The sequence below is a fragment of the Zosterops lateralis genome (assembly GCF_965231275.1).
Source record: "Zosterops lateralis genome assembly, chromosome: 31".
Taxonomy (NCBI): domain Eukaryota; kingdom Metazoa; phylum Chordata; class Aves; order Passeriformes; family Zosteropidae; genus Zosterops; species Zosterops lateralis.
Window position 1 is genome coordinate 985,434 of NC_139791.1, and position 11,529 is coordinate 996,962.

The 11,529-nt window shown below is 46.9% G+C and overlaps 1 protein-coding gene across 1 annotated transcript; it reads left to right on the forward strand.

Annotated features, from left to right (window-relative positions):
- Positions 1-635: 635 nt before the first annotated feature.
- LOC310920572 (phospholemman-like) lies at positions 636-10,388 on the forward strand. Its single transcript, XM_083880629.1, has 7 exons — positions 636-671; positions 4,845-4,880; positions 4,974-5,009; positions 5,988-6,062; positions 7,510-7,546; positions 8,572-8,621; positions 9,770-10,388. The coding sequence occupies exons 2-7, from the start codon at positions 4,856-4,858 to the stop codon at positions 9,790-9,792; spliced, it is 246 nt and encodes an 81-aa protein (XP_083736755.1). The 5' UTR covers positions 636-671; positions 4,845-4,855; the 3' UTR covers positions 9,793-10,388.
- The last annotated feature ends 1,141 nt before the right edge of the window (positions 10,389-11,529 follow it).

The following is an 11,529-nucleotide window of genomic DNA, read 5'->3' on the forward strand; positions in this document are numbered from 1 at the left end:
TACTGGGAGTTACTGGGAGGGACTGGGGGGGCTGTCCCTGAAGTTCCCAGTCCGGTACTGGTGTAACTGGGAGGGGGCGTGACCAGAGACCCTCCCAGTCCATTCCCAGTCCGTTACTGGTGTAACTGGGAGGGGGCGTGGCCAGGGCCCCTCCCAGTCCATTCCCAGTCCCTTACTGGTGTAACTGGGAGGGGGCGTGGCCAGGGCCCCTCCCAGTCCATTCCCAGTCCGTTACTGGTGTAACTGGGAGGGGGCGTGGCCAGGGCCCCTCCCAGTCCATTCCCAGTCCCTTACTGGTGTAACTGGGAGGGGGCGTGGCCAGAGACCCTCCCAGTCCATTCCCAGTCCGTTACTGGTGTCCCCAGTCCATTCCCAGTCCGTTACTGGTGTCCCCAGTCCGTTACTGGTGTCCCCAGTCCGTTACTGGTGTCCCCAGTCCATTCCCAGTCCGTTACTGGTGTCCCCAGTCCATTCCCAGTCCGGTACTGGTGTCCCCAGTCCGGTACTGGTGTCCCCAGTCCATTCCCAGTCCGTTACTGGTGTCCCCAGTCCGTTACTGGTGTCACTGGTGTCCCTGGGAGGGGCGGGGCCGGCCCGCCCCCGGTGATGACGTCACGGCTATAAATAGCCGGCGGGGCCGGGCCCGGAGCGGACCCGGAGCTCCCGCTCAGGTACTGGGGAAACTGGGCCAAACTGGGCCGAACTGGGCCGAACTGGGCCGAACTGGGCTGAACTGGGCCGGGCTGGGGGCACTGGGGGGCACTGGGGGGCACTGGGGGGCACTGGGGGGCACTGGGGGGAACTGGGGGGAACTGGGGGGGGCAGGGCCGGGTCCCCCCCCGACCTCGGGGTGACCTTGGGGGGGGCGGGGGGGCGGGGCCGCTCCCAGTATGGACCAGTATGGACCAGTATGGACCAGTGACCACCAGTATGGACCAGTGAGCCCAGCAATGACCAGTAACCCCCAGTAACAGCTCCCAGTAACTGCCAGTAACAACTCCCAGTGTTCCCAGTAACTCCAGTAACAGCTCCCAGTAACTCCCAGTATAAACCAGTCACTCCCAGTAACTCCAGTAACCCCCAGTAACCACCAGTAACTCCCAGTAACAGCTCCCAGTGCTCCCAGTAACTCCCAGTAACAGCTCCCAGTAACTCCCAGTATAGACCAGTCACTCCCAGTCACTCCAGTAACCCCCAGTAACCACCAGTAACTCCCAGTAACAGCTCCCAGTGCTCCCAGTAACTCCCAGTATAGACCAGTCACTCCCAGTAACTCCAGTAACCCCCAGTAACCACCAGTAACTCCCAGTAACAGCTCCCAGTAACTCCCAGTATAGACCAGTAACTCCCAGTGACCCCAGCAATGCCCAGTAACCACCAGTAACTCCCAGTAACAGCTCCCAGTGCTCCCAGTAACTCCCAGTAAAAACTCCCAGTAACTCCAGTGAGTCCCAGTAACCCACAGTAACAACTCCCAGTAACTCCCAGTATAAACCAGTAACTCCCAGTGCTCCCAGTAACTCCCAGTAACAACTCCCAGTATAGACCAGTAACTTCCAGTATAAACCACTGGCTCCCAGTAACCCCCAGTAACAACTCCCAGTAACCCCCAGTGAGTCCCAGTAACTCCAGTAACAGCTCCCAGTAACTCCCAGTATAGACCAGTAACTCCCAGTAACTCCAGCAATGCCCAGTAACCACCAGTAACTCCCAGTAACAGCTCCCAGTGCTCCCAGTAACTCCCAGTATAGACCAGTCACTCCCAGTAACTCCCCAGGGGCTCCACCAGTAACCACCAGTGACTCCCAATAACCCCCAGTAACAATTCCCAGTGACTCCCAGTGCTCCCAGTAACAACTCCCAGTAACTTCCAGTAACTCCCAGTATAGACCAGTAACAACTCCCAGTTACTCCCAGTACAGCCCAGTAACCCACAGTAACAACTCCCAGTAACAGCTCCCAGTGACTCCCAGTAACTCCCAGTATAAACCAGTAACTCCCAGCAATGCCCAGTAACAACCCCCAGTAACTCCCAGTGACTCCAGTAACAACTCCCAGTGTTCCCAGTAACCCCCAGTAACAATTCCTAGTAACTCCCAGTATAAACCAGTCCCTCCCAGTAACTCCCAGCAATGACCAGTAACCTCCAGTATAGACCAGTAACTCCCAGTAACCCCCCAGGGGCTCCACCAGTAACCCCCAGTAACTCCCAGTCCCTCCCAGTCCCTCCCAGTCCCTCCCAGTAACCGCCAGTAACAGCTCCCAGTAACTCCCAGTATAAACCAGTGACTCCCAGTAACTCCAGCAATGCCCAGTAACCCCCAGTAACTATTCCCAGTAACCCCCAGTAACTCCCAGTGCTCCCAGTAACAACTCCAGGTGTTCCCAGTAACTCCAGTAACAACTCCCAGTGACTCCCAGTATAGACCAGTAACCCCCAGTAACCCCCCAGGGGCTCCACCAGTCCCTCCCAGTTCATCCCAGTCCCTCCCAGTCCCTCCCAGTTCCCCCCCAGTCCCCCCCAGTCCCTCCCAGTCCCTCCCAGTTTGTCCCAGTCCCTCCCAGTCCCCCCCAGTCCCTCCCAGTCTGTCCCAGTTCATCCCAGTCTGTCCCAGTTCCCGGGGCCGGGGTGGGGGAGGGGCCAAGGTCGCGTTTCCCCGGCAACGGCCCCTCCCCCCCCATTGCCCAATTCCCCCAGTTTAACCCAGTCTGTCCCAGTTTAAACCAGTTTAAACCAAATTTGTCCCAGTTTGTCCCAGTTTATCCCAGTCTGGGACGGGATTTTTCCCAATTTTTCTAAAATTTCCCCCATTTTTCCTTTTTTTTTCTCCAAATTTCCCCAAATTTCCCCAAAATCCCCAATTTCCCCAAATTTCCCGAAATTCCCCAATTTTCTCCAAATTTCCCCAAATTCCCAAAATTTTCCCCAAATTTCCCCAAAATTTCCCCAAATTTCCTCCAAATTCCCCCAAATTTCCCCAAAATTTTCCCAAATTTTTCCCAAATTCCCCAATTTCCCCCAAATTTCCCCAAATTTCCCCCAAAATGTTCCCAAATTCCCCAATTTTCCCCCAATTTTCCACAAATTCCCCCAAATTCCCCCAAATTTCCCCAATTTTTCCCAAAATTTCCCCAAAATTTCCCCGAATTTCCCCAAATTCCCCAATTTTTCCCCAAATTCCCCCAATTTTTCCCCCAAATTCCCCCAAATTTCCCCAATTTTTCCCAAAATTCCCCAAAATTTCCCAAAATTTCCCCAAATTCCCCCAAATTTCCTCCAAATTTCCCCAAATTTTCCCGAAATTCCCCCAATTTCTCCCAAATTTCTCCAAATTTCATCCAAATTTCCCAAATTGGAAGAAATTCTCAGAAATGGGGAAAAATGGAGAAAAAAATGGGGAAAAATGGGGAAAATTATGGAAAAATGGAGGGGAAATTGGGAAAAAAATTGGGGAATTTGGGGAAAAAAGGGAAAAAATTGGAAAAAATGGGGGAAAATGGGGAAAAAGTGGGGGGAAATTGGGAAAAAATTGGGGAAAAATTGGGAGAAACAGTTGGGGGAAATGAGGAAAAAATTGGAGGGAAAAATTGGGAAAAATGGGAAAAATTGGGGGAAATTTTGGGGAAAAATATGGGAAAAATGGGGAAAATTGGGAAAAAATGGAGGAAAAAATGGGGGAAAATTGGGGGAAAAAGGGGAAATAATGGGGGAAAAAATGGGGAAAAAATTGGGGGAAAATTTGGGGAAAATTTGGGAAAATTTGGGGAAAATTTGGGATAAAAATGGGAAAAATTGGGAAAAATGGGGGGAAATTTTGGGGAAATTTGGGAAAAACTGGGAAAAATTGGGAAAAATTTGGGGAAAAAATTGGGGAAAAAATTGGGGAAAAATGGGAAACATTGGGGAAAGTTTTGGAAAAAATTGGGAAAATAATGGGGGAAAATTGGGGAGAAAAATTGGGAAGAATTTGGGAAAAATAGGAAAAAAATTGGGGAAAATTGGGAAAAATTTGGGGGGAAAAATTGGGGGAAAAAATAGGGAAAAAATGGGAAAAAATGGAGGAAAAATGGGGGGAAAATTTGGGGGAAAAATGGGGAAAAATTGGGAAAAAATTGAGATAAAATTGGGAAAAATTTGGGGAAAATTTTGGGGAAAAAACTGGAGACAAAATCGGGAAAAATGGGAAAATTTGGGGGAAATTGGTGAGAAAAATTGGGAAGAATTTGGGAAAAATGGGAAAAAAATTGGGAAAAATAGGGCAAAAATTTGGGAAAAAAATGGGAAAAATTGGGAAAAACTGGGGGGAAAATTGGGGAGAAATTGGGGAGAAATTGGGGGAAAAGAGGAAAAAAATTGGGGAAAAAGGGAATAAATTGGGAAAATGGGGAAAAAATTGGAGGGAAATGGGGAAAAATTTGGGAAAAATTTGGGGAAAATTGGGGAAAAAAAATTGGAAAAAATGGGGAAAAAACCGGAAAAAATTGGGAAAAATTAGGAAAAATTGGGGGAAAATGAGGAAAAAATTGGGAAAAATTGGGAAAAAATGGGAAAAAATTGGAGAAAAAAATTGGGGAAAATTTTGGGGGAAAAAATGGGGGAAAATTGGGAAAAATTTGGGGAAAAATGAGGAAAAAAGGGAAAAATTGGGAAAAAAATGAGGAAGAATTGGAAAAAATTGGGGGAAAATGGGCGGAAAAATTGGGGAAAAATTGAGATAAAATTGGGAAAAATTTGGGGAAATTTTGGGGAAACAACTGGAGACAAAATTGGGAAATTTTGGGGAATTTTTGGGGGAATTTGGGAAAATTTTGGGGAAAATTTGGGCCATTTTGATCCCCCCCAGGTGCGGCCGCGATGGCGCCGATCACGGCCCGGACAGGTGAGCCCCTCCCCCTCCCCGTGACGTAATCGGGGCGGCGGTGACGTCATCCGCACGGCTGTGACGTCATCGATCCCGCCCCTCCCCCCTCAGAGCCGGCGCCGAGTGAATGGGACAGGTTTGACTACGGTGAGTGGGGGAGGGGCCAGGTGTCCCCAGGTGTCCCCAGGTGTGTCCCCAGGTGTCCCCAGGTGTGTCCCAGGTGTGTCCCCAAAGTGTCCCCAGTGTCCCCAGGTGTGTCCCCAGGTGTGTCCCAGGTGTGTCCCAGGTGTGTCCCAGGTGTGTCCCCAGGTGTGTCCCAGGTGTCCCCAGGTGTGTCCCAGGTGTGTCCCAGGTGTGTCCCAGGTGTGTCCCCAGGTGTTCCCAGGTGTCCCCAGGTGTGTTTTGGGGTGGTTTTGGGCAGTTTTGGGTGTCCCAGGTGTATTTTAGGGTTCCCAGGTGTGTCCCAGGTGTATTTGGGGTGTTTTGTGTGTCCCAGGTGCATTTTGGGGTTCCCAGGTGTGTCCCAGGTGTATTTTTGGGGTCCCAGGTGTGTCCAGGTGTGGTTTTGGGGTGTTTTGGGATGTTTTTGGGGTGTTTTGGGGTGTTTTGGGCTGTTTTTGGGCTGTTTTTGGGGTGTTTTGGGGTGTTTTGGGGTGTTTTGGGATGTTTTTGGGGTGTTTTGGGGTGTTTTGGGGTGTTTTGGGCTGTTTTTGGGCTGTTTTTGGGCTGTTTTTGGGGTGTTTTGGGGTGTTTTTGGGTGTTTTTGGGGTGTTTTGGGGTGTTTTGGGGTGTTTTGGGCTGTTTTTGGGCTGTTTTTGGGGTGTTTTTGGGGTGTTTTGGGATGTTTTTGGGGTGTTTTGGGGTGTTTTTGGGGTGTTTTTGGGTGGTTTTGGGGTGTTTTGGGGTGTTTTGGGCTGTTTTGGGGGTGTTTTTGGGGTGTCTTGGGCTGTTTTTGGGTGTTTTTGGGGTGTTTTGGGGTGTTTTTGGGGTGTTTTGGGCTGGTTTTGGGGTGTTTTTGGATGTTTTTGGGGTGTTTTGGGCTGTTTTTGGGCTGTTTTGGGCTGTTTTTGGCTGTTTTTGGATGTTTTTGGCCGGTTTTGGGTCCCTGACCCGTGTCTGTCCCAGATTACGACTCCCTGCGCCTCGGGGGCCTCGTCGTGGCCGGGATCTTCTTCCTGCTCGGGATCCTCCTCATCCTCAGTGAGACCCCAAATACCCCCAAAATGTCCCCAAAATGTCCCAAAATAATCCCCAAATTATCCCAAAAATATTCCCAAAATATTCCCAAAATGGTCCCCAAAATATCCTCAAAATATCCCAAAATCATCCCCAAAATATCCCCAAAATATCCTCAAAATGTCCCCAAAATATCCCAAAATTATCCCAAAATATCCCCAAAATAATCCCAAAAATGTCCCAAATATTCCCTAAAATATCCCAAATATCGGGATCCTCCTCATCCTCAGTGAGACCCAAAATTATCCCCAAAATGTCCCCAAAATATCCCAAAAATCATCCCAAAAATGTCCCTAAAATGTCTAAAAATATCCCCAAAATATCCCCAAAATGTCCCCAAAATGTCCCAAATTATCCCCAAAATAATCCCCAAAATATCCCCAAAATATCCCCAAAATATCCCAAAATTATCCCCCAAATAATCCCCAGAATGATACCAAAATTATCCCCAAAATAATCCCCAAAATAACCCCCAAAATATCCCAAAAATAATCCCAAATAGCCCCAAAATATCCCCCAAATAATCCCAAAAATGTCCCAAAATTATCCCAAAATCATCCCCAAAATGTCCTCAAAATAGCCCCAAAATTATCCCAAAAATGTCCCAAAAATAATCCCCAAAATGTCCCCAAAATATCCCAAAATATCCCAAAAATCATCCTCAAAATCATCCCCAAAATGTCCAAAAGTATCCCAAAAATAATCCCAAAAATGTCCCAAATATTCCCTAAAATGTCTGAAATATCGGGATCCTCCTCATCCTCAGTGAGACCCCAAATTATCCCCAAAATGTCCTCAAAATAGCCCCAATATATCCCCAAAATTATCCCAAAATTATTCCAAAATTATCCCCAAAATATTCCCAAAATTATCCCAAAAATGTCCCAAAATGTCCCTAAAATATCCCCAAAATGTCCCTAGAATCATCCCCAAAATATTCCCAAATTAATCCCCAAAATAGCCCCAAAATATCCCCAAAATTATCCCAAAATATCCCCAAAATATCCCCAAAATGTCCCCAAAATGTCCCCAAATTATCCCCAAATTATCCCCAATAATCCCCAAAATCGTCCCCAAATCCCATCCAGGACCCCCCAAATCCCCTCCCAGTCCCTCCCAGTATAAACCAGTATAAACCAGTTCCCTTCCCGTCCCCTCCCAGTATAACCCAGTCCCTCCCAGTCCCTCCCAGTTCCCTCAATGAACTCCCAGTGTCTCCCCGGCTCCCCCTGGTGGCCACTTTGGGAACTGCAGCGCCCTCCCAGTAACTCCCAGTATAAACCAGTTCCCTCCCAGTCCATCCCAGTTTGTCCCAGTCAGTCCCAGTTCTTTCCCAGTATAACCCAGTTCCCTCCCAGTCCATCCCAGTCTGTCCCAGTTCCAGTCTCTGACTCCCCTCCCCCCCCCCCAGGCCGCCATTGCCGCTGCAAGTTCGACCAACAGCCCAAGTAACTGGTTTATACTGGTTTATACTGGGAGGGGCTGGGAGGGAACTGGGACAAACTGGGAGGGAACTGGGTTATACTGGTTTATACTGGGAGGGGACTGGGATGAACTGGGAGGGGACTGGGATGGGACTGGGTTATACTGGTTTATACTGGGAGGGACTGGGAGGGAACTGGGTTATACTGGGATGGACTGGGAGGGACTGGGAGGGGACTGGGATAAACTGGTTTGTACTGGTTTATACTGGGAGGGACTGGGAGGGACTGGGAGGGGACTGGGATAAACTGGTTTGTACTGGTTTATACTGGGAGGGACTGGGAGGGACTGGGAGGGGACTGGGATAAACTGGTTTGTACTGGTTTATACTGGGAGGGACTGGGACAAACTGGGAGGGGACTGGGATAAACTGGTTTGTACTGGTTTATACTGGGAGGGACTGGGACAAACTGGGAGGGGACCGGGATGAACTGGGAGGGACTGGTTTATACTGGTTTATACTGGTTTATACTGGGAGGGGCTGAGAGGGACTGGGAGGGAACTGGGTTATACTGGTTTATACTGGGATGGACTGGGAGGGACTGGGATGAACTGGGAGGGGACTGAGTTATACTGGTTTATACTGGGAGGGGACTGGGATGGACTGGGACAAACTGGGAGGGACTGGGAGAGAATTGGGTTATACTGGTTTATACTGGGAGGGAACTGGGAGGGAACTGGGAGGGAACTGGGTTATACTGGGAGGGACTGGGAGGGACTGGGTTATACTGGTTTATACTGGGATGAACTGGGATGAACTGGGAGGGGACTGGGAGTGAACTGGGTTATACTGGTTTATACTGGGATGAACTGGGACAGGGGTTGGGGGTTACTGGGGAGGGGTTACTGGTGTTTACTGGTCTCTAACTGGTTTTACTGGTCTGTAACTGGTGTTTACTGGTCTGTAACTGGTTTTACTGGTCTGTAACTGGTTTTTACTGGTCTGTAACTGGTTTTTACTGGTCTGTAACTGGTTTTTACTGGTTTTCAGGACAGGGGAGCCGGACGAGGCCGAGGGGGCGCTGAGACAATCCATGAGGCGTGAGTGGGGATGAACCAAAATCCCCAAATTCACCCCAAAATTCACCCCAAAATCCCCAAAATTCATCTCAAAATTCACTCCAAAAATCCTCAAATTCATCCCAAAATTCACCTCAAAATTCACCCAAAAAATCCCCAAAATTCACCCCAAAATTCATCCCAAAATTCACCCCAAAAATCCCTCAAAATTCACCCCAAAATTCACCCAAAAATTCACCCAAAAATCCCCAAAATTCACCCCAAAAATCTCCAAAATTGACCAAAAAATCACTGCAAAATTCATTCCAAATTTCACCCCAAAATTCATCCCAAATTCACCCAAAATTCACCCCAAAAATCCTCAAATTCATCCCAAAATTCACCCCAAAATTAAACCAAAATTCACCCCAAAACTCACCCAAAATTCAACCAAAATTCACCCCAAAATTCGCCTCAAGTTCCCCAAAATTCACTCAAAATTCACCCAAAAATCCCTCAAATTTACCCCCAAATTCACCCCAAAATCTCCAAATTCACCCCAAATTCACCCCAAATTCACCCCAAAATTCACCCAAATCCAACCAAAATTTACCCCAAAAATTCACCCAAAATTCATCCCAAATTCACCCAAAATTCAACCAAAATTTACCCCAAATTTCACCCAAAAATTTGCCCCAAAATTCACCCCAAATTCACCCCAAAAATCCCCAAAATTCCCAAAATTCATCCCAAAAATCCCCAAAATTCCCAAAATTCATCCCAAAATTCACCCCAAATTCATCCTAAAAATTCACCCAAAAATTCACCCCAAAATTCACCCCAAATTTACCTCAAATTCACCCAAAATTCACCCAAAATTCACCCCAAAATTCACCCAAATCCAACCAAAATTCACCAAAAAAATCCCCAAAATTCACCCCAAAATTCACTCAAAATTTACCCCAAAATTCACCCAAAAATTTGCCCCAAAAATACCCAAATTCCCAAATTTTCCCCCCAAAATCCCTCAATATTCCCCCTAAAACCTGCAAAATCCCCCAAAATTTCCCCCAAATCCCCCAAATTTCCCCCAAATTCCCCCAAATTTCCCCCAAAATCCCCCAAATTTCCCCCAAAATCCCCAATTTTTCCCCCCAAATCCCAATTTTTTTCCCCATTTTTCCCCCCAGGTCTCTCCACTCGCATGAGATGAAATTTCGGGACGGAGCCGCCCCTGGAGCCCAAAATCCCCCAAAAATCCCCCAAAATCCCCCAAAATCCCCCAAAATCCCCAAAAAATCCCAAAATTTCCCCAAAAAATCCCAAAATTCCTCCAAAAATCCCAAAAAATCCCCCCCAAAATCCCCAAATTCCCCAAATTTCCCCGAAAATCCCAAAAATAATAAAAAAAATCCCCCCAAAATAAAATAAATTCCACCCAAAATCCCCAAAAATCCAAAAAAAGATCCCCAAAAACCCCCAAAATTCCCAAAAAAATCCACCAAATTCCCCCCAAAAAAATTCCACAAAAAAACCCAAAAATTCTGGAAAAAAACCCAAAAATTCCACCAAAAAAACCCCAAAAATTCTGCAAAAAAACCCCCAAAAATTCTGCAAAAAAACCCCCAAAATTCCACAAAAAAACCCAAAAATTCTGCAAAAAAACCCCCAAAAAATTCTGCAAAAAAACCCCAAAATTCCACAAAAAAAACCCCCAAAAAATTCCACAAAAAAACCCCAAAAATTCCGCAAAAAAACCCCCAAAATTCCACAAAAAAACCCCAAATTCCCCCCAAAATTCCCCCCAAATTGCCCCAAAAATCCCCAAAATTTTTCCCCCAAAATCCAAAAAAATCTCCAATTTCCCCCAAATCCCAAAATTCCCCAAAATTTCCCAAAAAAATCCACCAAAATTTGCCAAAAATTTCCCAAAAAAAGCCCAAAAATTCCCTAAAAATTCACCAACATCCCCAGAAAAATCCCAAAAAATCGCCCTAAAAATTCCCAAATTTCCCCAAATTGCCCCAAATTCCCAAAAATCCCCCAAATCCCCCAAAATTCCCAAAATTTCCCCAAAATTCCCCCAAATCCCAATAAAGGCCGGCGCAGTTTGGCTCCTGCTGGTGACTGGGACGGGAATTTGGGGAAATTTGGGGATTTTGGGGAAATTTGGGGGATTTTGGGGGAATTTTGGGATTTTTAGGGGAATTTTGGGGGGAAATTTGGGGAATTTTGGGGGGAATTTGGAGGATTTGGGGGGATTTTGGGGGAAATTTGGAGAAATTTTGGAGGATTTGGGGGCAAAATTGGGGAATTTGGGGGAAATATTGAGGATTTTGTGGAAATTTGGAAAATTTTGGGGAAATTTAGGAAATTTTGGGGCGAATTTGGGGGGAATTTTGGTGGAAATTTGGGATTTTTAGGGGAATTTTGGGGGATTTGGGGGAAAATTGGGGGTTTTGGGGAAATTTGGAGGAAAATTTGGGTGTTTTGGGGGGAATTTGGGGGGAAATTGGAAAATTTTGGGGAAATTTGGGATGTTTTGGGGCGAATTTGGAGGATTTGGGGGAAATTTCAGAGGTTTTGGGGAAATTGGGGGAATTTTAGGGGAATTGGGGCAAGTTTGGGGGAAATTCGGGGCAAATTTGGGAGATTTTGAAAAAATTTGGGACATTTTGAGAGAAATTTGGGGATTTGGGGGGAATTTCAGGGAATTTTGGGGGAATTTGGGAGAAATTTTGGAGGATTTGGGGAAATTTGGGGGAAAATTGGGGAAATTTGGAGGTTTTGGGGGATTTTGGGGGGAAATTTGGGGGAATTTGGGGGAAAATTTGGGTGTTTTGGGGAAATTTGGGGGAATTTGGGGGAATTTGGGGGAAAATTTGGGTGTTTTGGGAAAATTTGGGGGGATTTTGGGAGAAATTTTGGAGATTTTTGGAGAAATTTGGGG

Excerpts from the sequence above, each read along its gene's own strand:
- LOC310920572 (XM_083880629.1), top strand. The coding sequence starts at position 4,856 with ATGGCGCCGATCACGGCCCGGACAG. Across the intron at positions 7,547-8,571 it reads AAGTTCGACCAACAGCCCAA|GACAGGGGAGCCGGACGAGG; the intron begins GTAACTGGTTTA and ends ACTGGTTTTCAG. Across the intron at positions 8,622-9,769 it reads GCTGAGACAATCCATGAGGC|GTCTCTCCACTCGCATGAGA; the intron begins GTGAGTGGGGAT and ends TTTTCCCCCCAG.